At 36.2% G+C, this 25,972-nt stretch overlaps 2 protein-coding genes across 2 annotated transcripts; one reads left to right on the top strand and one right to left on the bottom strand.

Moving 5' to 3' along the window:
* The first annotated feature begins 3,931 nt into the window (after positions 1-3,931).
* LOC108981485 (probable methyltransferase At1g27930) lies at positions 3,932-5,269 on the top strand. The gene has a single exon (XM_018952675.2). The coding sequence runs from the start codon at positions 4,058-4,060 to the stop codon at positions 4,916-4,918; it is 861 nt and encodes a 286-aa protein (XP_018808220.1). The 5' UTR covers positions 3,932-4,057; the 3' UTR covers positions 4,919-5,269.
* Positions 5,270-14,952: 9,683 nt separating this feature from the next.
* LOC108981488 lies at positions 14,953-18,650 on the bottom strand. The gene is made up of 5 exons (XM_018952678.2): positions 18,177-18,650; positions 17,967-18,070; positions 17,495-17,608; positions 15,663-15,746; positions 14,953-15,479 (listed from the first exon to the last, which is right to left on the bottom strand). Exons 1-5 carry the CDS (start codon positions 18,442-18,444, stop codon positions 15,423-15,425), a joined length of 627 nt encoding a protein of 208 aa, XP_018808223.1. The 5' UTR covers positions 18,445-18,650; the 3' UTR covers positions 14,953-15,422.
* Between the last annotated feature and the right edge of the window lie 7,322 nt (positions 18,651-25,972).

Genomic DNA, 25,972 nt, shown 5'->3' with positions numbered 1-25,972 from the left:
TAAGAAAATGAATACTATAATTTAATTTATCTATTTTTTATTAACAAAAAAAAAGCATTTAAAAATGTAAAAAAAAATACCTGAAAGAAAAAAAAAATCCTAAAAATAGACCGCATCGGTTCACCATAAGTCCCGGTAGCACTATCCAATAAAAAGAGCCTATACGTACATAAACAGTGATTTTTCTCCAAGTTTTGTTTTCCCATTTTGTCCTTCTTTAATCTTGCTTTTTCTCCCATTTTCTCCCTCTATATTCTTATTTTTCCCTTTTTTTATCTTTGTCATTGTATTTCTTCTATTTAAAAAATTACGTCTTTATCCTTTTATTTTATTACTTTCTAGTTTATCTTTTTTACACTCATTCATTCCCTTCAAATCGTTTAAAATTTTATTTTATAATTTTCTTAATACAAATTATGAAACAACTTATTTGAACTAATCTATTATTTTTATAACCGATCCCAATAAATGTAAATAATTTGGAATCATTTTTATAACCATCTTCTATTATTTTATTCAATTTTTATGTACTTATATCATTCTCTTTAGAGATAAGGACATCTTAACTTTTATTATTATTATTATTATTATTATGACAATATGTGTTATTTTGTTTGTCGAGAATGGAATAGGTATTTCAAATTGTATAATCCTTTTTTTGAATGAATCATTATTTCTATTTCAAATTGTGTTAAAGAGCTAAAGACAAAAGACCAAAAATAGGTTTGAGTTTTTTAAACAATGCTCGACAGTAAATAAAAAAAAAAAAAAAAACCAACAGTTGAGCATACAAAAAATCTAATGAAAGAAATCATAACTTCGATATGAATTTAAGACGATACATAATTAAAACGATGAAAGTCTTGTGATAGAAATTAAAATACAACATAAAATGAAATGGAATATAGGAGGAGGGGCACGAGAAATTAGATCAAAATTTTAAGAATTATATGTTTATTGTTTTCGGTGTATTCAAGACAAGCATAGATTTTTTATTTTTTATTTTTATAGTAAGATTGGGAATGAGATTAAATATTTCAATCATGTTTCTCGATTTTATAATTATGAAAATCAATTTAATTAATTTGATAATAATACAAATAAATCAGTAAGATAATAATCTAATCAAATAAAACTCTAATTTGATACTATCTCTCCCATTAGTTTTTTATTTTATTTTTGGGTCTATTCACATGACACAAATATGTACCTATAGGCTGAATTCAAAGCTGACACGTGCCTTTTAGATTAGGTTTGGATAATGAGTTTAGATAATGTGAGTTGAAATAAAAGTTAAAAATTAAATAAAATATTATTAGAATATTATTTTTTAATATTATTATTATTTTTAGATTTAAAAAAGTTAAATTGTTTATTATATTTTATGTAAAAATTTATAAAAATTATAATGATGAAATAAAATGAGATGAGTTGAGAGTATTTCTCAATACAAACTGAGCCTTAAGGGTTGTTGGGGATTAGAGACGGTTTCATTTATCTCTTCTCAAATTTTATTATTTTATTTTCTTTCAAAATTTCACTCAAACACAAATATTTTTTAATTATAAATTTTTAATTTTTTAATTTAATCATTATCCAATAATTATAACTTTTTCAAATTTTTAAATAAAATACAAAAAATAATTTAATTTTTTAAAATTTAAAAATAAAAATAATATTAAAAAAATAATATTATAACATTATTTCAACTTTATAATATTTTTATTCAACTATTTTTTTTCTTATTTTTCAAAATTTAATAAACATTTTAACTCAAATTATTTCACTACTATATACAAATTAATTATCTCATATTACTCCCAAAGCGTTCACATTAACCATCTATTAAAAGATAATAAAACTTAAAATATTGTTTAAAAGATAATAATTACAAAAAGAAGTCCGAAATATTATTTTAATCACAAAAGAAGTCCAAATTGTCATTTTAAATAAAAAACTTAGAAAGATCACAAAATAATTAAAATTTAATTTGTATAAATCTCTATCAACCAGATATAAATATAAATATAAATATAAATTGAAATTCATGCAAAATTGTTCTATATGGACCAAAACTCGGTCCAAATCGTAAGATGGTTGTCAAGCTCTTTAATAGCCGATGGCCTAAATCGTAATTAGCTAGGCTTCTAGACACCGCAATTGACGGGTATACTTGGTGGAAGTTCCACCTTCTTATGTGACCGTGCAGCCTGAGTTATCCACTTTCAGCACGTCTTTGTGTTTGGAATTGGACCTGCCGATTCGACTTTAAACGATGGAGGCTGATCAAAATTATTTTCTCCTTTGAAAATAATTTCTCGTACTTTTTAATATCTCTCGGTAGGTATCATAGACCATCAAGATGTACGTGTCTGATTTTCCAAAGCCCTTCTGTCTCTACCGATATTTTCGATCCTGGAAATGGTTGAAGTTAAATATATGTTTGAAAACATAATTGTAATAGTTTATTATTATTTAAAAATTATTTTATTATTATTTATAAATAATTTGAGATATTTTTAATATTAAAATGGAGTTTGATTCATACCAGTTCAGTCACAATTGTTTCAATTTAAGTGTATTATTTGGTTTGATAATAGAGTTTTGTTCTGCATCAATTATTATTCACTCTTACGTCTTATACCTATAACTTTTTCGTAAGATTTGTGGATATTTTTTATAAAATGTGAGAGTATTTTTTATAAAATATAAAGTGTAAGATATTAAATAGTAATTGATGAAAAAAAAATTCTTGATAATATAATCAACATTGGACTAGACCGATCGAGGATTTGAGAGACAAACTTGAATGGACTCCGAGTTCTACTTGTTTTGGAGTTGGAAAAAAGGTCTGTTGAACAAAGAAAACAATGGGTCATGGCTTTATCGCTTTATGCTTTGTTTGAAAGTAAAGACTACTAATTTTAATTTTTTTTTTAATGTGGATTTTTATTAATATAATAAATATTCATATTATGTTCTAATTGAAAATAGTCGACAAATTTATATATTTTTAATGCAAATATACATGATTTTAGATGATTGGATTAATGTTACAGTAAATTCATTATCTTTTTTAAATATAAAAAGAACTATTGTAAATTTAAAAATATTTTTTAAAATTATTATATTATAAATATGAAATTTTTATTTATATAATTTTATTATTTATATACATATGAAATTATTATATTATAAATTATTATATTGTAAAAATGAAAATAAATATGATTGTTGGAGGTTATTAAATATTATGAAAATAAAATATAAATAATAAAAAATAATAAAATTTTATTATTATAATAAAGAGTATAATAATTTATTAATTAATCTAATATAAATTTTAAATTTTAAATAATTAATTAAAAATAAAAAAATTACATATTAATTAAAATTTAAAAAATAGAACTGCCACTCTAGTTTAAGCTTTATCAATATGGTAGATCATGCAAGTGAGATGACAACTATTCCGTCAACCGCTAAATTTTATAGATATCATCATGAGTGTCGTTTTAAGAGTCATTCATTGTCTAGTCTAGTAAAACAGAGGATAGAGGATTTGTTAGTCATTTCACCAGCAGCCTCCATCTCTGACCATGTCTCGACGACAATATTGTAAAACAAATGAAATGAATGCCCCTGTGGAGTGACTCAAATGTCTCAAATCAGTGCTCTGTAGCAATGATAGATTAGTGCTCGAGATACGAGAGCCACTCAAGCCGATGTATCATGATAAGCGTACCAGAATTCAAAACTATCTATCACAATGTGAACGTGTCAACCGTTACGAGTACTCTTTAACCAATTATTTTTATAATATTTAATATTTTATTTCAAATAATCAAAATTAAATAAACTTTAGTAAATAATAATATTCTATCTATTAAAAAAAAAAATACATAAAAGTATATTTTTAGTTCTGTTCAGGTTACTTATACCCCTCTCAGTCTGCTCTTTCGTTTACAGGCTTGTCCCGCACTTCCGACTTCAGACGTTAGACTGACCTAAAAAATAGGAGTTGCAGAATTATTTGTATTCAGAAGATAAACGATAAGACATGAAGAATGGCCGTTCACTTTCCGAGAACACGTTGTTAATCGCAGTGGCTTTGGCCGGTCTAATCGTCGGCGCGGTGTTCGTCTACAGCTTCATCGGATCCGGGAAGAATTACCTGCTGTGCTCGCAGACCGAAGGATCCGGCATCCGTGCTGTCTCCGGCTACTCGCCCACGGACATCCAGCTCCGAGCCATCCTCCACTACGCGACCTCGAGGATTGTTCCACAGCAGTCGTTGGGTGAGGTTACCGTCTCCTTTGATGTCCTCAAGTCCCGCGCGCCTTGCAACTTCCTCGTCTTCGGACTCGGTCACGACTCGCTCATGTGGACCTCGCTCAACCCACGCGGCACGACGATATTCCTCGAGGAGGACCCCAAGTGGGTCCAGACCGTTCTCAAGGACGCCCCTGACCTCCGGGCACACACCGTCCCGTACCGCACGCAACTCTCCCAAGCCGACGAACTGCTATCCTCCTACCGCTCTCAATCGCTGTGTTCGCCTTCGAAGGCTTTCCTGCGCGGCAACACTCGGTGCCGGTTAGCGCTGGACAACCTACCGGAAGAAGTGTACGAGAAGGAGTGGGACCTGATCATGATCGACGCGCCGCGAGGGTACTTCGCGGAGGCCCCGGGCCGGATGGCCGCGATTTTCTCGGCGGCTGTTATGGCGAGGAACCGGAAAGGATCCGGTCCAACGCACGTGTTCCTGCACGATGTTGATCGGAAGGTGGAGAAGATGTACGCAGAGGAGTTCCTGTGCAGGAAGAACTTGGTCAAGGCGGTAGGGAGGCTTTGGCACTTCGAAATTCCGCCTGCGTCTAACGTGAGCGATGGTGGCAGTACTGGTGCTCCATTTTGCTAGAAAGAGCCAAGGATCTTGTTCGTGGGTCCCCGTCCCCCCGTCCCCGTCCCCGTCGTCGTCGTCGTCTTCTATTTGTCTTTCTCGTTTAGACATTTAAGTTGCTAGAAACCGACGGAGAAAGACAACAGTTATTTCCAAAAGAAATTTAGAATTTGGAGATTTTACAAAACGTTTGGGCGTTGTGTTCCAAGTTAAAAGGAGTTTTGCCTTTCTATTTTTCTTCATTATCTTGTCTGTCTTGTGTGTTGTTTTTGACATTGTCACGAGGTTTGTGGAGGCGTTTTGAAAAATTTTCAAGAGATTTGAAGAATGAGAAGTAACACATGCACGCAGTGATTATATAAAAATAAATTAGGCAGTTTTATCTTATTTTATAAATTTATTTTTATATAATTAAAAAAATGAGATATTCTTTTTGGCTTGATAGCTAACGGGGCACCACGTATCCATCCAATATGAAAAGTGTACACACTCCTACACTATTTTTTTAAAAAATTGATGAATTTAAAATTTATATAAAAAATTATTTAAAAAATGATAATTATTTAAATAAAATGTACGATATTTGTATATTTCAAAACTTTATCTAAAAAATGAAGTTACTTCTTGGCTCTTTATTTTATTTTTCAAAATTTTGTTTTTGGATAAAAAGGTACTCATTTTCTACTGCTGGTGGGTGAGAACGGGGTTAAGCTTTTATTGAGCGTAAGATTAGAATACTTATGTATATATATATTGAAAAAATGAAAAGAATGTAAGATTAGAATAGTACTGGCCAGTCCACAACAAAGGATTACAAATTATAAAAATTAATGTTTCTAAAATCATAATAACAAGGTCCGCCTTTGCACTGTTTTATCTGTTGGCGTTTGTACAGTAGTTGGACTACTGTTTGTTTAATTTGATGAAAACCAAGTTGTGGTTGCAGTCTGCAGATATTCTTTCGATCTGTGCCGTACAGGGTAGTTCATAGTTGATTTTTTTTTTTTTTGAAAGATAGTTCATAGTTGATTTGAATCTCTCTCCAAGTACGATAGAGTTGGATTTGTCCCTGTCCAAACTTTGTGATTCACTTCCGTCTTATTATAAAATTAGGATTAAATGTTATAAAAAGAACTCATACATAGCACATATGTTTTTTTTTTTTTTTTCTTTTTATGTTTATACGTAAGTAGGTATGTGATGTAGGGCTGTTAAGTATAATAATTTTAAAACTTAGCTTAACTCATATATAGTTTATCTTTTAAGAGCAATGTTATTTTGTTACATGGCGCATTAAGGAGGCTAGGATTTGCTCTTGGTAAAGTGTTCGTGTCAAAGAAGAGTGCAAGTGAAGTGAAGTGGTTTAATGAAGTGAAGTGACGAAGTGAGGCCGTGTGCCTTGAAGCGTGTGAGTTCTAATAAAACTTACTGATAGCTGCAAGCTATAGGTTGGGCTATTGGATGAGAAGTTAGCTAGGCCGTTAGTGGGCCTTTATCCTTTATCTTTGTTACAGATAAGATCTGGAGACGTTTGGATTCGAAGATGACTTGAGATGAGTTGAGATGAGTTGAGATAAATTGTGAATAGTAATGAGATGAGTTGTGAATAGTAATGAGATTTGTGAGTTAAAGTTGCTGAATAGTAATGAATAGTAGTGAGATGAGTTGAGATGAGCTGAGATAAGCTGAGATGACTTGCGAATCCAAACACAGCCTAGTGTTATGTTTATTTTATTTTCCTAATTTCCTAGAGGTTGTGAGTAGAGAAGTGTCAGGATTTGTTATATGGAATGGCAGGGGTTTGTTATGGGGGTAAGCAGAATATTTCACAATTATTTTTCCTGTTCTCTAGTGGATTGCTCCCATTAAAGTGAGTTGTATTCCCATGCTCGACGTAATTCCAAATTTTCTATCAGTTTCTCTCAAGTTCTACTCTATTTTCTATTACATTTCCTTGGGTCTATTACAAAGTGGTATTAGAGAATTCGTTATTTGTGATTTATAAATCTCATGGCAGAAGGCACCCATATGAATCAGCTTTAGGATGGTCTCAACACCTTGAATAAGTTAACAGAATCCCAGTTCAAAGTTGTTGAACTTGAAATGCAGGCCTTGAGGAAACAAATGGAGAAATCTGTTGAAGTTGAGATGCAAGCTATGCATAGACAAGTGGAGGCAGTCACGCACCAACTCTCTTATTTAACATTGGAGCTACAAAGAAAAAATAATCCTTAGTTTGAAGACTCATCATCAAGCCAAATGTCAAGACAGGAATTAGTAGTGACATACATGAAAGAAATTTAACCAAGTGCAGTAAGATTGGATTTCCTTACCTTCCATGGAGAGGGCCCTTTGGGTGGCTATATAAGATAAATCAGTTTTTTACCTTTCATAACACACCACCACTACACAAAGTGCGACTTGTATCTTTCCCCATGGAGGAGAGACATCCCTGGTGTGGTTCAGGACTTGGATGAGTCTAGAGCTTGTATAAGTTGGAAGGAGTTTGTTACATCATTAATTGTTAGATTTGATTCTAGTAGTTATGACGAACCAATGGAACAGCTAACTCGCCTTAGACAAACGAGTACAATGGAGGTTTATAAAGCTAGTTTTGTGGTCTTATCAAATAGGTTAAGGGGGCTCTCTGAAAAATACAAACTAAGTTGCTTCTTAAGTGGATTATGGGATGATATAAGGCTACCTATCTGTATGTTTAGCCCCAACAATTCAACTACTGCCTACAGCCTAGCCAAAATCTAAGAAGAACATGTAAACCTACACAAAGATTAACCAACTGTAGCCTGAATTCATACACCACTAAACCAGCAACCTTGAAATTCCACCAAACCCCACATCAAACAGAACCCAACAATAACCAGAGCAAAGCCATTGTCCTAGTACAAAAGATTATCCAAATCCAAACGGAAACTAGGTGTGAGAAAGAGTTATATTATTATTGTAACTCCAAGTGAAATCCTAGCCATATGTGTCACAACGCTAAACTATATTTGATTGAGGAGGTGGAAGATGGTATGGAGGGGAGTGGGGAGAATAATGATCCAGTGATGGAAAAAATGGAGGACTTGAAACTGCTTTATGCAAAAAAAAACCACAAGAAATTTCGTTAAACGCCATTATATGATCCATAAGCCCTAAGACAATGAGAGTAAAATGAAAGATTGACAGCTAGCGAGTAGTTATCCTTATAGAGTCCTGCAATACCCACAACTTTGTGGATCCTACTATACTTGATAAGGTCTCCTTACCCTTAGTTGAGGAAGATAAAGTAAGGGTTAGAGTTGCAAATGGTGATCAAGTGGACAGTGATGGGAAGGTTGTAGGGGTTAATGTTGACATGTATGTCTTGGTTTTAGCACGATGCGATATGGTACTTGGAGTTCAGTGACTGCAAGGTTTAGGGTCAATTTTGTGAAATTTCTAAGAACTTACTATGCAGTTTTTACATAAACAAAACCCAGAGAAGTTGAAGGGTTAAGTGTGAATAACTGGATCGAAGAAGGTTTTGTCAGTATAATGCAACAAATGGAAAATAATGGGATCATGAAGCATTTGATTGAGAAGTCTAGTAGTGCACCAACCCAAAACATTGTCTCCCCTATTTAGCAGCTGCTAGACTAGTATGCTGACATCTTTGCCTCACCAAACAACTTACCACCTGCAAGATCACACGACCATGCCATTAATCTTAAGCCAGGAACAAACCCCATTTCTGTAAGACCTTATCGCTACCCTTATTTTCAGAAAGATGAAATAGAAAAAATGGTAAAGTGTTGTTAGACTCATGGATTGTGAGACCTAGCTAAAGTCCATATTCTTCACCTGTGTTTCTTGTGAGAAATGCATATTAGACTTGGAGACTGTGTGCTGACTACCAGGCTCTTAATGGTGTCACTAAGGATAAATGTCCTATCCCGGTGGTGGAGGAGCTAATGGATGAACTATTTGGGGCTAAGATTTTTTCTAAACTTGATTTGAGGTTAGCTACCATCATATACGTGTGGAGCCAGATGATGTCCCAAAGACTACATTCAGTACTCATGAAGGCCACTACAAGTTTTTAATTATGCCACTTGGCTTAACTAACACACTCTCCACATTTCAAAGTTTGATGAACATTTTTTAAACTCTATCTCAAAAAATTTATCTTAGTTTTTTTATGACATTCTGATTACAACAAGGATGTAGAAGAGCATTTGGAGGAGGTAATGGATGAACTATTTGGGGCTAAGATTTTTTCTAAACTTGATTTGAGGTCAGCTACCATCATATACGTGTGGAGCCAGATGATGTCCCAAAGACTACATTCAGTACTCATGAGGGCCACTACGAGTTTTTAATTATGTCGTTTGGCTTAACTAACACACTCTCTATATTTCAAAGTTTGATGAACATTTTTTAAACTCTATTTCAGAAAATTTATCTTAGTTTTTTTATGATATTTTGATTACAATAAGGATGTAGAAGAGCATTAATTCATTTGCTACTTTTGACACCTTGAGGAAGAATCAACTATTTGCTAAATTAAGTAAATGCAGATTTTGCTGTGAAGAAAAGCTAGGGGCTATGTTACAATGGCCCAAATCCAAGTCTCTTAAGGCTTTGAAGGGGTTTTTGAGGCTAACTGGATGCTATATAAGATTTATCAAGAATTATAGGGGCATCATTGCAGGGTTCACTAAGTTGTTTAAAAAGGATAATTTCATTAAAATGAAGAAGCACTAGCAACATTTGAGAAGTTGAAATCACTCATTACTTAACCTCCAGTTTTGGCTCTGCCCAACTTTTAGCTTTCCTTTACCATCGAGTGTGATGCATTCGAGGATGCTACTGGTGCTGTGTTAATGCAAGGAGGCAGGCCTTTGGCATTCTAGAGTAATGCCTTGAAGGGGAGGGCACTAATGCTCTCAACCTATGAAAAGGAGTTGTACCCACTGGTTTATACAGTGCAGTAGTGGCGTCCTTATTTGCTTAGGCAGTCTTTTGTGGTCAAAACTGACCACTAAAGCCTCAACTTTTTACTGGACAGAGAATTGGAACCCCTATACAACAAAAATAGGTGTCAAAGTTGATGAGATTCAACTTTATTGTTGAGTACAATAAAGAAAGGGAGAACCTAGTACCTGATGCATTATCTAGGCAAGAGGAAGAGGAAGTTAGGGTGGCTATGCTCTCACTGCCCAACTTTGATTTGATTGAAGACATTAAAGCTTCCTACCTCTCGGATACTAAATTCAAAGAACTATTGGAGAAACATCCAAGGGGTGATTTGCCTGCCCCTTATACACTGAAAAATGGACTCTATTTTTATAAGGGAAGAGTGTAGGTCCCTACTGACTAGGCCCTTATAAAAAGGCTATTGACTTTGGTGCATAGCAACCCTATGGGGCAACACTTGGGCTTTGACAAAATTGTCCACATGTTAAGAAGGGATTTTTATTGGCCTGGTTAAAATTATATGTAAAGGAGTTCCTTAGAAGGTGTGAGATTTGTCAAATGGTGAAGGTGAATAATACACTACCTAGTGGGTTGTTGCAATCTCTGCTTATACCACAAAACCATGGACAAATATAACTATAGATATTTGTCCATGGATTTTGTGGAGGGGCTACCAAGCTCTGGGGGCTTTAACACTTTGTGGGTCACGGTGGACAAATTCACCAAATATGCATACTTTGTGCCGGCTCATCCCTACACTGCAATAGTAGTAGCTCAGTTATTTCTAAAACATATATTCAAATTACATGGGATGCTAGGTTCTATTGTCTGGGACAGGTTTCACCAGTAAGTTCTGGAATGAGCTGTTTTCACTATAGGATGTCCAGTTGACCTTTAGCACAGTTCACCATCCATAAACAGATGGAAAAACTGAGGCTGTCAAAAGTGGTTGGAGAACTACTCGAGGAGTTTCACCAATGATAGGCCTAAGGATTGGTCAAAGTGGGTGGAGTTAGTTGAGTGGTGTTACAACTCTAACCTACATGATTCTACTAAAGTATCCCACTTTGAGGAGTTATATGGATCTAAACCTCCCAAACTACTAAATTACATGGCTGGAACCTCAAGGTTGGAGGAAGTCGACTTAACACAAAGAGACAGAGATCATCTCTGGACCTTACTCAAGAGAAACATCACCAATGCACAGAATCTTATGAAGCACTACTCAAATCAGAAGATAAATATATGGGTGATTGGGTATACTTGCGGCTTTAGCCATATAGGTAGTCCTCTGTACACAACTATCAAAATTTGAAGCTTTCCCGCCACTTCTTTGGGTCGTACCAGGTAGTGCAGAGGCTTGGCAAGGTGGCGTATTGCTTGAAGTTATCGGACACAGCCCAGATCCATGACGTGTTCCATGTTTCTAAGCTCAAACATAGGCTAGGGCAAGACATCACCCCAATGCCAATGCTGCCACCCGTGAACACTCGGGGCATCCTCAAGCCAGAGCCCGAGGAGGTCCTTGCCCGTCGCATGAGGAAGAGAAATAACATACCTTTTGTCGAAATCCTTGTACGTTGGCAAGGCCAACACGCCGAAAAGGCTTCGTGGGAACCATACTACCAGATGCGTAAGGATTTTCCTCACCTTAAGGACAAGGTGTTGTGAAAGGAGGGATAATGTTACACGACGTAGTAAGGAGGCTAAGGTTTGCTGTTAGTAAATTGTTTGTGCCAGAGAAGAGTGCAAGGGAAGTGAAGTGGTTCGGTGAAGTGAAGTGATGAAGTGATGAAGGGGTCGTGGGCCTTGAAGCATGTGGGTTCTAATAAAGCTTAGTAGTGGTAGCTACAAGTTGGAGGTCAGGCCATTGGGCTAGAAGTCAGCTAGGCCGTTAGTTGGCCTTTATCCTTTATCTTTGTTATGGATAGGATCTAATATTATGTTTGTTTTATTTTTCTAATTTCCTAGCTGCTGTGAGTGGAGAGGTGTTAGGGTTTGTTATATGGAATGACAGGGGTTTGTTGTGGGGGTAAGCAGGATATTCCGAAGTTATTTTCCCTGTTCTATGGAGGATTGCTCCCCTCGAAGTGAGATGTATTCCCACGTTTGACGTAATTCGAGATTTTCTATCAGTTTCTCTCAATTTCTACTCTATTTCCTATTACATTTCCCTGGGTCTATTACATATTTATAGGCATTTACACCACACATCATCTACATAACATAATTTGATTGGTAAGATTTAAATTTTAAAATTTATCTTCTAAATTAAATTATATCATGTGGATGGTATATATTGCATAAGCCTATGGATAGAGTTATTCATCTTTTAAACTGATTGGTTTTGATATCTTAATTTTATTTTTTATTCCTTACAGTTTTAATTTTGATAAAATTTGATATTTCATTAACAAAATTAACATTTTGTTAATCTATCGTTAAAATATTGACATGACATGCCATCGGTCATAAAAAAAATAAAAAATAAAAATGTAAAGGAAAAAATATATAAAATAAGAGAAAAACATAAAACTGAATTAATAAAAATTGAAAATAGTTCTCTAAGGGCCATCAGATATGTCGGTGCCAACAGTTCTCTAAGGGCCACCGGCCATCCTGCTTTTTAGATGGCATGTGATATGAAATGCTACACCAACACTTTTGAAGATGTTAATGGAGATGCGGATTTGAGAAAAATTTCCTTTCGCGTTTGGACCAATGGTCTCAAAAATTCAAAAGGATGGAAAAAAAAATTAGATTTAATTATTTACATCTATTTTAACACTATACTATAATGAATAAAAAACTTAAAATCAAAATATAGATAGGGATTGTTGTATCTAAAAAGCAGACCATATAGATTAGAGAAATTCTACATAAAAGCCTTGCATCATATACTTCTACTTAATAAAATGTGATTTATCATTTTTATTATTCTATCTTAAATCTTAAATATATGTGTTTAAAAATAAAAAAATAAAAATGACAAATTACATATTAATTAAGTGGATATGTATATTTTAAGGTTTCATTAAGTGGAAATGTATAGTGTAAGATTTCATTATAACATTTATTTATAGATTATCTTAACAAGATTTATTAAAATTAATCAATGTTTTTTATAAATGTTTTTTCAAAGTTTTTTGAAAAAAAAATGATATTTACAGTCGTAAGTGTGTAAGCGTCGTATAATTATTTTGAAAAAAATAAATAAATATAAGATCAATATAAAAAAAAATTAATTTTTTAATAATAAATTTTATTAATTTTTAAAATAATTTTATAATATTTACGCATTTCACGAATTATTAATCTTTAAAAAATCATCTCCCAGACAAAATGTCATCTGACAGTGCCTGGCCCTTGTCTCATCTGGGTTACTAAAATCTGACCACTGAAAGCCGACGGCCTGTGGCCTGATGGCACAACGCCCTTATCTTTAAAGAGAGCTGCTACGTCCACCGCTTCCAGCTCCCGCTGGGAGCTACCGCTAGGTCAAAATTTTTTTTTTTATATATATATTTTTAATACTTTTAAATATTTAAAAAAAATAAAAAAATCATAATATTATTAAAAAATACTTATTTAATCACTAAGTAAAAAAAAAATAATAAAAAATCACAGCGGTAGAATAAAACAGTAGAAATGAATAGTAAGAGTAGCATTTTTCATCTTTAAAATACCATGATTCGACCCCCTCTCCCAATGTTAAAAAAAAAAAAAAAAAAAAAAATCTGACCACCGACAATCTGAGTCAGTAGTGACCTGGTCGTGGTTGTCTGGAGTGGGCCTCATGTGGTGGGCCACTTGTGATGACCAAGATAGTCCAGAATGGGTAGCCTAGCACTACGAATGGCGCTCTTGCCTGCCCGTGGCCTAACCAAAGTGGCATTGGGCAAGGAGTCTCCCTACTTTCGAAAAAGGAGAATTCTACTAACTACACCCTTATTCCAGTTTCATCTCACTATAATAAAATGATATTGTTCATCGACTTTTGAATCTATCTTTTAAAGAAATAAAGGATGATTTATAAGTGATAAAAGTATCATATTTATTATTTTATGTGGTAGAATGAGAATAAGATAAGAGTTCAGTTTGTAGTATTAGGCTGTATTTGGTTCCCAAACTCAGCTTGTTCAACTGAGTTTAATTTAATTTCAACCTAAATCTAATATTTAAACACCTAATTTTTAAATTATTAAACTCATCCAACTCAAAACTTTCTTACACGTGGAACCCATAACATTTTTTAACTTAAAACATTTTTATACGTGAGACCCGTAACTTTTTTCAACTTAAAATATTTTTATGTGTGGGACCCATAACATTTTTTAATTTATCATAAAAATTACTAAACTCATCTTAACATTCAAATACACTTTAAACTCAGTTTAGATAGATCCCATATAACTCTCTCTTCATTACTCAACTCACTACTATTTATAAAGAACTCAACTCAACTGAGCTCAATTCAACATCCAAACGCAACCTTACTTTTAAAAAAAAAAAAAAACTTCAATTTCTGATTTAAATAACTATTTTATTTTTTTGTAATTTTATTTTTTTAAATAACCATCACATATTTCTTGTTAAATATGCCTAGTTAAAAACGAAAAATAAATATTATGAATCAGTCACTATCCATTCCCATGCTCCACAACTATAACTTTTTCTGAGGATATTTTACGAATGTCGAAGTATTTTTCATAAGAAGTGAAATATAGAGTGGTGAATAGTAGCCAATAATAAAAATTTTTCTTTCCACAAAATTACTTTGTAGTTGATAATTACGTTCCATATTTTTTTTCTATCTTTCAGAGTCTACAGGTTTGAATTAAGATTTTCCCGTTGGAGAGAGCAAAAGTACCACCAAGGCCAATTGCTATACAAAGATTGTATTTTTAACATACAAACGAAACGACCTCCACGTACAAGTATTTTTATTGCCTACATATACTTATCATCCAGTGGTCCTTAATCCATCCGATGATTTGTCCTGGACCCATTCCTATATTTTCTTTGGTCTCTCATCACTGAATCTATGGACAATACAATCGAACATAATCCTCTCATTTTCCACAAACCTCTAGTGTAAAGGCAAGACATGACATTGTTTTATTGCTCTGTTGAGGCTAAGAAGTGTCAAAATTTAGACCAGCAACAATGACTACACATAATTACATATTTGGGGTTTTGTTCAAATGGAATGAGCAGAAAAAGAATTAAACAGATCTAATATCTCATTCTCCTCCAAAGCCACCCAAACAACTCTTGCCAATCTTCGCGCACCTAGAGCTTCTTACGCCTATAAGCAGAGAGCAACAAACTCTTTCCCGAGCTTGAAACACATGATATCTTTCTAATATGGAAGATCAAAATTACAAAGAAATCTTGAACATATGCACTAGATTAATTTTTTACCCACCAGCTGTTGCCTACAGAGATGTCATGGGTTAGAACATACCGGGCTAACATGGAATGAGAACAAAAGAAAGTGAAGTTGATGGTAAGGGGCAATCGTAGAGCTATAGATGATCGACCAATCTACACAAAATTCATGCTACAAAAAGTACTTCATACGTTCATCTCTCCTCATGGCATTGTATACGGCTTGGACCTGGAGTACACCAATTTCATGTTAACAAATGCCGAGCAGGTTGTAAATCATATTGTTAATCAATATTTGTCTGCCTAATGTGGATTTCAAAAGTAATCAATATATCTCTTTCTTCTAGAGAAAGAAGAAATTTCATTGATATCTGATTGCGCGTTTGAGAGAAAGAGAGACGGAGAGAGAGACCTGCTCACTAGAAATGACTTGAATGGGTCCAATGTTCACAGATACATATTTGCCTCTCGATGACACTTTCTGCCTGACACGACCCTGTGCAAAACATGAAAATATGATGTTGATTAGATAGTATTTATACCGTTATATTTACTTAATCTAAGTAGTTCTTTATAAAAGTTCAGCTGTCAAAAACACAACAGCATTATACTTCAGGAATATCTATATAATTTTGTAGCCGACACAATATTTTCACAGAACAAGACAAAATATGGAAATCAATTACTTAACTAAATTGATGCAAACTTTGGGAATAACAAAAAGATCATTGGGCATTGCACCGATAAACTTTTAGGTTAAAGGTGTTTCCTAAACAGGCCAGTCCCACAATCAATCGTTCGACTTGCAACTTAGATAATTGCTAAGGTGTGTATTGCCCATAAATTAAGCTATAATAGAAAAGCGTGATTAAGCAGATGACCATGAAACAAACTCAGTGAGGGTTAAAGAGAACTTGTGGCAGCATAACTTACAAGGTTAGCAGAACAACTTGCCGTGGCATGGCAAACCCAATCCTGACAATAGAATAGGTAATAGATCTTTTCCAATGTAATCCATGCTCTTCTTAGTCTTCCACATCCCCCTTTAAGAGCCTCCAACAGGAACAATATTTGTCTGTCTGGCAGCTTTAGAGCCATGACAGAATTTTCTCGTACAGCCATATATCAAATTGATTGATACTCCCTTATTTTCATAAGTTACAGCTATATTCAGTAGGAGATTCTAGTTCACAGAAGGCTCAATGGTCTCTCTACTTATGGCATGGTCGATCCTGCTAGTTAGCAACCTTTACTGCCATGGGACATCAGTGAAAAAAGGGAATCCTATCAACTTGTTTTGACCTAGGAAAAATGAGATGGTGAGCTTAGTTATACCTTGCCAAAACCAATCTATCATCCAGCTCCAGACCAAAGGCCACTCAAGAAAACCCTGGATTTGCTTTATTTGTATCAAGAGCAAGATACAGGAAAATTGCACTACAAAATATTCCTGCCATTGCTGAAAGGTGATTCTATTATGATTTACAATTCTAAAGAACTTACAAATTAAGAATGACGCACCAAGATAGAACACAGTGTGTTAGTTCTGGCAGTCGATAGAGTAACCATGCCCACCAGCTTTTACCATTGCCGCCTATAGATATAGATGGGAGGTAGGAGAAAGTAGCTTCTTAGGCAACGGTAGCTTTCTTCTCTTCTCCTAAGCTGCCATCACAACTAGTCCTTGTATGCATTGCACATTTCTAGTCCAAATGTGCTGTCTAGTTGTTTCTACTGTTTGATGGATCATTAGAGCTTATGCTTCTTGAATTTGACATCATTGCAATCATGGGTATACAGCCTTTGGACCAAAAGACTATTTTGGCATCAACTATCTCCTTATGAGTTGCAGAGACATAATAGATGTGGTCTTCTCAGGCTTACTAGACTGTTGATAGAAAGCATCAACCAATCCCAACTAGCAAGTATGCCAAAACGTTACTTTGCTTTTCTCCAACTCATCATCATTTAAATTCACTCAGAAGACATCCCATTAGCATTTTTTTCCCACTACCCCTCATATCATGTATAATAAACTACAAATTATACAATGCGAACACAATGTATCAAAACAATACCACCTACAACATAAACCTTGAAACAAGTCTGTAACACATTCAAACTTGATCAGTATTCACTACTACACTCTCTTGTCTACAGCTAACTATAGTTCATGCTACAATAAATCAACTTCTGAATACTATATCAATAATTTAATTCACGACAAAAACAATGGATAACTACCTCGGGGATTGGTTGTTGAATAACAGATTCAACAGCGACAACCATGGCTTGCACAAAATCATCACCACCAGTTCCAATCGCCGTGAACCCTCTTACTGTTGGGTATGAGTTCACCTATCAAAAGTAGGACGCACCATTAATTTCATAATGATTACCACATTGTAAACACAATCGACCTCGACCACGACCACGAACACACATGTGAACAACGAATGCAATTGATTTAGGACCAAACTGGTTCAATTTTAAAAATAAAAAATAAAAAAACCTAAGCTGAAAAAGAAAAAAAAATCGTACAAATTTACAATTTCCATAAAAGAACGTGCAAAGTCTATGTGCATCAAACTCGTTCACTCCAGAAATATAACCCAATAACGAAAAAATAGGGATATATTTGTTGCATATGTTATCTTTGAATGGTAAGAGAGAGCATATAAGCGAACCGCTTGAGCTGGGTTCCTTCGTACCATACCTTCTGATCCAAAGCGAGCCATTCATTGGTTGAATCGTCTGCTACGGTGCCACCAATCACCACATTTGTGGTTTGTCCAACTCTCCCTTCCGTCTTAGAGACCTCTGCATCCAATAGGACCAATACCAATAAAAACTAACAAGACTCTAAAATAATTTTAATTGAAAAAAGAGGGAGAGAGAAAGAGACAAAGATTGTTCGGAGTCGAACCCGAAATAGCTTTGAGAACAGCTTCTTGAGGCGGGCCCTGGTCGTCCTGAGAGGAAGACGGGCTTTCGTTGTGGGAGCAATCGAGTTGAGTTCGTTTGGCCGCGTGAAAACCTCGGGCCTTGGGGTCCCGGGATTTGCCGCTCAACCTGGGCGTAGAACAGAAAGATCCGCCGGTCCTCAATGAAGCTCGAACGAAGGTCTGATTGAGACAAACGGGTTGCCAGGGCTCTGCCAATAAGACGAAACGTAACGCAGTCCTGCTCGCCATCTCTGCTCCTCTTCTCGATCGAAAATTGTGGAGGTGGCCCTTCTCGGCTGTGTTTTTATTCTGTATTTAACTCAGAATTTTCCTTTTTCTTTTTTTCGTCTTCCCGAATGATACGGGCACCCTTGGCTTCTAGTTCGGAGGTCTGAATGAAATGTCCAGGAGCCCCAAGGAACATGGAAAAGATAATGTTAAGAGAGGTCAGAAGTCTCATATTTTGTAAGCTACTTAAAAAATATATAATTTTATTTTTTATTTTTATTTTTTTATTTTTTATTTAATAAAATATGAAGATAAATAAATAAAATTATATATTTTTAAATAGTTTATAATAACGTAAGAACATTGATATTGGATTAATTAAATATATTTTCATCTTCAAATTTAGCAAACATTATCCATATTTGCTCCACATTGAATTAGTTAAATTGTTTTCATCCAAACTATAAGTTACGGTAAATCTATTCTTCTTTTCAAATAAGAAAAGAACTATAACAAGTCTAAAAGTATTTTTTAAAATTATTATATTATAAATATGAGATTTTTATTCATATGAGATTTTACCATCTATATACATATGAGATTATTATATTATAGATTGTTAGATTATGAAAATAAAAATGAATATGATTTGTTGGAGGTTATTAAAGATTATGAAAATAAAATAAAAATTAATAAAAAAATATAAATAATAAAAAATAATAATAATTTATCATTATAGAGAATGTGATCTGATGTCGACTTTAAGTTTTGAATGATTATCTAAAGGTGAAAAAGTTACATATTAGTCAAAATTTAAAGAATAGGATAGCCAATCCAAAGTTTGATAAAAAGTACATGATTTCTATAAATCTAAAACTTTCCTAGCCATAACTCCACATTGAATTAACCATTGAATTCATCAAAATAATAATATAATATTATTTTTTTAATAAAAATACTTTTATTTTTTTTTCATATTTTATAATTACACTAATCATATGTTGATTAATAATTTAATTTGATTCTTACATTATTATTACAACATGGTTGGAGATTAAACGTGAATAAAAAAGATCTTTAGAGATTAAAAATAAATAAAAAATAAATTTGATGAATGAATAGTAGACCGTAGACCTTCAAATTTGAAGAAACCTATAGATTTTTTTTTTTTTTTTTTTTTTTTATAAACAGAAATAATTTCATTCCACTATCTTAGAACAACCTTACAAAGCAGCATGATCAAACCACAAGGCCTGTTCAGCAAATTCGGGGATAACACCCCACCACATATGAACATTCAACACATTCCAAGCATGCCTAGCTAAACAATGAGCCACACCATTGCCTTCCCTATAAACATGCTCAACACTCACTTCTTGGAATAGACCCATTAGACTTTTAACCTCTCTACTTAAATTTCCATTAAAAGAAAAGGACTCCTGAACAGCTTTCAATTCTTGCACAATCACCAAACAATCGGACTCCACAATTAATTTTGGGACGCCTAAAGGAAGACACATTTGCAGGCCTCTGAACACAGCAAGTAATTCGATAGTAGATGGCTCAAGCACTGCAGATTCAGCAACAAAAGTTGCCATCACCACCTTTCCCGTACTATCACGTAAAACCATTCCAATCCCAGCCTTTGTATCCCCTAGAAAAACCGCCCCATCAACATTAAGCTTCAGAAAATCAGAAGAAGGTGGACACCATCTGAAATGGTTCTTTCCTTCCGTTACATTAAAACCCTTGAAAGCTGAGAAAGACTTGTACAAAGAAAGAGCCATATTTGCTGCTGCAAAAGGAGTGATCAACTCTCTTTCCATCTGCATTTTATTTCGTCGAAACCACATACCCCAACAGATGACAATCATGATTGTAAAATCTGATCCACTACCAGAACTTATCACTCCTTTGACATTATCCAACAAGCTTTTACCATGTTGAAACTTGAAACCAATTGGACCAAGCTGCCTCCACATCTCCCTTAACTGAGGACAGAACAACAAAGCATGAAGAACATCTTCATCCCTCTCTCCACAGAAACAGCAACCGCCTTCCACATCAACTTTCCGAGTCCTCAGATTTTGGAGTGTTGGCAAAATATTCCTACAAGCTCGCCATGCAAAAGTTTTAATCTTCCGAGGTACATTCATCTTCCAAATTTTCTTCCACATGAGTCGATCTTGCACCCAACTAGAAGATTCAGCCATCTCCCGTCCCCTCAACATCTGAAAAAGCCTATAAGCACTTTTCACAGTAAAACAGCCACTTACTTCCTCAGTCCATATCCATTTATCACTACAAGGTACAAAAGGCAATCTAATCTTCAAAATTTCTTCAGCAACCATTGGATCAAAGAGAGCTCTCACAGTATCAAATTTCCAACTCCTTGTTTCTGGACAAATAAGCCTATCCACAGTTGCCTCCTCTTGGGAAGCAGGAAGCCCCTCAGTCTCAATACACCTTCTTAATAATTTATAGCCTGGAACCCAAGAATCCTTCCAAATAAACACAGATTCTCCAGACCCAACCCTCCATCTACAGCCCTCGGATAACCATGTCTTTGCTACACAAATCCCCTTCCAAGCGTAAGAAGGATTTACACCCAACTTAGCTTCAAAGAAAGTACTATTAGGGAAATATTTAGCTTTATAAAGCCTGTGCAGTAAAGAACCCTCATTTTGTAAAAGGCGCCAACCTTGTTTAGCTAATAGAGCCATATTAAAATTGTGTAAACTTTTAAAACCCATCCCCCCTCTGAATTTTGACTCACATAAATGCCTCCAACTTAACCAATGCATTTTCTGTTCATGACCCCTCTGTCCCCACCAAAACCGAGACATCATACCTTCCAATTCCCTACATAAACTCAAAGGTAATTGAAAGCATGACATAGCATAAGAAGGGATCGATAAAGCTACAGCCTTAATAAGAATTTCTCTGCCTCCCTGTGATAGTAATTTCTCCTTCCAACTTTGCAATTTGTTCCACACCCTCCTCTTGATATCAACAAAAGCAAGAGATTTTGACCTCCCAACCAAATTTGGCAGCCCAAGATACTTGTCATATTGCTGAAAAGTCCTAACACCCCACAAACTCAACAACTCTCGCTGCTTTCCGGCATCCACATTCTTTGAAAAAACCACAACAGTTTTTTCTTTATTCACTTTTTGACCTGATGCTGCCTCATATTTCTCAAGCACCCCCTGAAGATTCCTAGTAGTTTGCACATCCGCTTTGCAGAAAATTATACTATCATCCGCAAACAACAAATGGCTAACAACAGGAGCCCCTCGACAAACCTTTAATCCCCAGACTAAATTATTCCTCTCAGCATCTATTAACAACGCAGTGAGGCCCTCAGTACATAAGAGGAATAGGTAAGGGGAAAGAGAATCCCCTTGCCTAAGCCCTCTAGTAGGCAAAATAGGGCCATGAGGCTCTCCATTAATCAAAACAGAAAAAATCACCGTTGTCACACATTTCATAACCAGCTGCACAAAACCATAAGCAAACCCCATTTTGAGCATTATTTTTTCTAAAAAACTCCACTCCACCCGGTCGTAGGCCTTGCTCATATCCAATTTAAGAGACATATACCCCTTTTTTCCATGCCTCTTATGCCTTAGATAATTAACCATCTCATAAGCAACTAACACATTGTCGGTAATCAACCGACCCTTGACAAAAGCGCATTGAGAATCTGATATAACCTCAGGAAGATGAACATTGAGCCTATTGACAATAACCTTAGAGACCAACTTATAAACCACATTACAAAGGCTGATTGGGCGAAAATCAGAAACTAACTCACAAGTTTTTTTCTTTGGTATAAGGCTGATAAAAGTGTGATTAAGATCTCTAGGAAAGTGTCCAGTATTCAGAGTATGCAACACAGCAGTTGTCATAGAGTTACCCACAATAGACCAATATTTTTGGAAAAAAAGGGGGGACATACCATCAGGTCCCGGGGCTTTAGTAGGATGCATCTGCTGAAGGGCTGCTTTTACTTCATCTGCATGGTAAGGCTTCAGCAGTTCTGCATTCATCGCAGGTGTCACCTTTTGCTGCACACTTGCCAAAACTTCCTCTTGATGTCTCTGGGGATTAGAAGTGAAGAGATCAGTAAAGAAATCCACAATTAGTCTATCCCGCATATGACCTTCATTTACAACACCCAGTGCATCCTTCAAGCCTTTGATAACATTCCTTTTCCGTCTGCCGTTTGCTTGAGAATGAAAAAACCTTGTATTCTGATCACCTTCTTGGAGCCACTGGATCCGAGACCTTTGCTTCCACATAACTTCCTCCCTCTCAAGCCATACCTGAACTTCTCTTCGAGCTTTAGTCACAACCACACTATCAGGATGTAACGAATCTCTATCTTGAATCTGCTTCAAATAATGCTTTGCCATATTCAACTTTCTGGAAACATTCCCAAACGACTTTTTATTCCACTCCGAAAGCTGCTCCCCACACTTCTTCATGGACCTCAACACATCCTCCATACGCCCCCCATTTCCATCAGTATGCCACACTCGATTAATAATCTGAGAGCATTGTTCCACACCCACCCACATAGCTTCAAACCGAAACAGTTTAGGAGCCTTATTTCTTTTCTCTAACTCTTCAGAATCAAACCACACAGGAAGGTGGTCTGAATAAGCTGCCATACCATGCCTAACCACAAATTGAGGAAACAAAGCACAAAATTGATTGTTCCCTAAGAACCTGTCCAAACGCTCAGAAATAGCTCGAGAACCCGCTCTACCATTACACCATGTATATTTTGGACCTCTAAACCCCAAGTCACGCAAAGAACAGTCGAAAATAACATTCCTAAATGCCTCCATTTGGTTCTCTGATCGGGGTCTACCCCCCCTCTTTTCATTAAAATGCAATAATTCATTGAAATCACCCCCTACAAGCCAAGGACCATCCACCCCAGAATTTAGCCTTCTAAGTAAATTCCAAGTCAGATATCTGTTTACCACCTCAGGATTGCCATAAACTCCCGTAAATCTCCACTCAGGCCCATCCCCATCTTGAATCAAAGCATCAATGTGATGCAGTGAAAAAGATTGAACCCTAACGCGCAGATCCCCTTTCCACAATAAGGACAATCCACCACTCCTACCCACGCAATCAACCGTAAAACAATGAGTTAAGTGCAAACGAAACTTACAATTTTCCATAGCTCGTGCCTTAAGCTTAGTCTCCTGAAGAAAGACCAAACTGGGATCTTCATTCGTGATCAGATCACGTAAAACTCGAATTCCCTGAGGGTTCCCAAGCCCACGGGAATTCCAACACAGAAGTTTCATGGCTTTCGGCAGGGCTGGACTCCAGCCTCTGCCGATAAGTCAATGCGAACTTCATGGAGCTGGTCTCCACCATCCAGCAAGAAAACCCCACCCTTCTGCCTCTTCCCATCTAAAATCGCAGTCTCCGGAGAAATTGATAAGGATGCCTTTCGCTTCGCATTTCTTTCTTTCACCGAAATGGACCCCCGCGTGCCCTGACCGAACCAAAACCTGGGTCTTACGCTTCCACTTTCCTTGATCCCCAACGGATGATTCAGAAAGCCCCATCTCTCCCTGAAAGTCCAGCGTATCAGAGCCCATAATCTTACCATCAAAACTCCCACAGCCCAATGAAACAACACTATGATTTTTATGTGGGAGAAGGCCCACATTCACCTCGGAAATACCTTCCCGAACCCAGCCCACAGTATTATCATTTAACCCCTCCAACGGTACCCCACTCGTCACGCCACCCGGGAACCTCAATCCCTTCACACCATTAACCGCAACTGACTCCCGGATACTACGCTCAGCCGAAATGTCTTCCGAAATTGCTGGGATGGGACGTTCCACAAAATCAGCACCCGAAGATCTCAACATTGTCGCTTCTGTAACTACCTCCTCAACCGTGCATGTGTGGCGGGACCCAGGGTCCATCACCCCCTCCGCCGCAGAAGGAGGAGAACGCCCTGAACCCTCAGTGATTTTACCTCCACGACCCAGTCCTCGCAGCCATGGACCATAAGGAAGAGGACCCTGAAGCAGGTCAAAACTTCCCCGTTGATCGCAATCTTGCTGGCCATGACCAAGTCGCCCACACACGTAGCAAAAATCAGGTAAACGCTCATAGGAGAATCTTACCCAATAAGGCACACGAGTACCAACACACAACTTCTTTCCCCTTAGCAGAGGTTTTGTAATGTCCATACGAACCCTAATCCGCAGATATTCCCCCCATGCAAGTTCCCCTGCCAGGAGATCAATTTCCTCTATAATACCCAGCGCAGTACCGATCAATTTTCCCACAGTCTCATTGCGGGCCATCAAAGGCAGATCGTGAACGCGTACCCAAAAGGATGCCTCAGTGAGATGCAGCATTTGCGTTTGTTGATCACCCTCAAAATCTTTTACTAAAACCAACTGTTTATCAAACGTCCACGGACCATCCCTGACCACTCTCTCCTTATCCTTAACATCATCGAACTCTGCAATCAGGAAATTTGAATCTAGGTTTTGAATGCGCATCATCTTCACAGGGCGCCAAATTCTTCGCAGCATCTGTTTCAACGCTTCCTTATTATAGTGTTTCAGAGTCAGCAATTGAATTATCAAACACTTTTCACCCCGACGAACAGTATCACGAACAACCTCTTCATCGATGAAGACCACCTCTTCCTCGGATTCCGTCAAAGACAACCGTCCATACAAACCTTCCAAATCCTCCGCCATGAACCCCTCCGATCGTAAACAAAATCAATAATAAAAGCGTGAGAAGAAAGAGGGACGAAAAAAACTACTCGCAAGTGGCGAGAAAAAACCTCTACTCACAGTAGGCGAGAGAGGAGTTTCCTACCGGTCTTCTAAGTTTTGACTAACCATTTCATTTCCCTTGAACAGAGGACCAATCAATCAGCAAATTAAGGGTTTGAATTGTGGCCGTCATGCTAAAACCTATAGATTTACTGTAATTCAAAGTTTCACATTTATTTATTTGACTAATCTAATGCAGTCCAATTTTAATAAAATTCATCAAATTTCACATTTAATTAGATTTGTAATGAAGCCAATGCTAATGCTCTAATGCTCTAAATCTTTTAACTACTTGAGAATAACTTCCGGTCGGTTAACCAATTTCTCTTAAATAACGGCATCCAATTAAAATGTGTCACGTAGACACCTCATATTATCAAACGTGTGACCGCACTGCAGAGGGACAAATTGTTTTTTCACTCCCGTGAAGCCCCATCTCTCCCTCCCTTCCTCCTCTCTCTCTCAAGAAACGACTCACTCCCTCCCCTCGAGCCACCCCTCCCGTCCCCTACCTCCCTCCTCCTATTTCTTTGTCCTCTCTCTCCCAGGATCTGTAGTTGTGTTTACCCTCTGTTTAACTAAAGAATTAGAGGCTTGGAAGCCGACTCTGTTTCTACTTCAACAAAGTAGTGAAAGAGAGCTCTCTGCTGCTTTTTCATCAATGGTCATGTATCCTGCATACTGCTGGAAACTAACATGTGGCTGCCCTGGCA

This window comes from Juglans regia, chromosome 16, assembly GCF_001411555.2.
Source record: "Juglans regia cultivar Chandler chromosome 16, Walnut 2.0, whole genome shotgun sequence".
Lineage (NCBI taxonomy): Eukaryota > Viridiplantae > Streptophyta > Magnoliopsida > Fagales > Juglandaceae > Juglans > Juglans regia.
Note: the sequence above shows the minus strand (reverse complement) of the source record. Positions and strands in the feature narration are given on the sequence as shown.

What these genes read in the sequence shown, in the direction of transcription:
- LOC108981488 (XM_018952678.2), bottom strand. Translation starts at nt 18,444, where the DNA reads ATGGCGAGCAGGACTGCGTTACGTTTCGTCTTATTGGCAGAGCCCTGG. An exon ending in GGCTCGCTTTGGATCAGAAG is followed by an intron (nt 17,609 to 17,966) that starts GTATGGTACGAA and finishes TACTTTTGATAG; the next exon opens with GTGAACTCATACCCAACAGT. An exon ending in AAGTCATTTCTAGTGAGCAG is followed by an intron (nt 15,480 to 15,662) that starts GTCTCTCTCTCC and finishes GGTGTACTCCAG; the next exon opens with GTCCAAGCCGTATACAATGC.
- LOC108981485 (XM_018952675.2), top strand. Translation starts at nt 4,058, where the DNA reads ATGAAGAATGGCCGTTCACTTTCCGAGAACACGTTGTTAATCGCAGTG.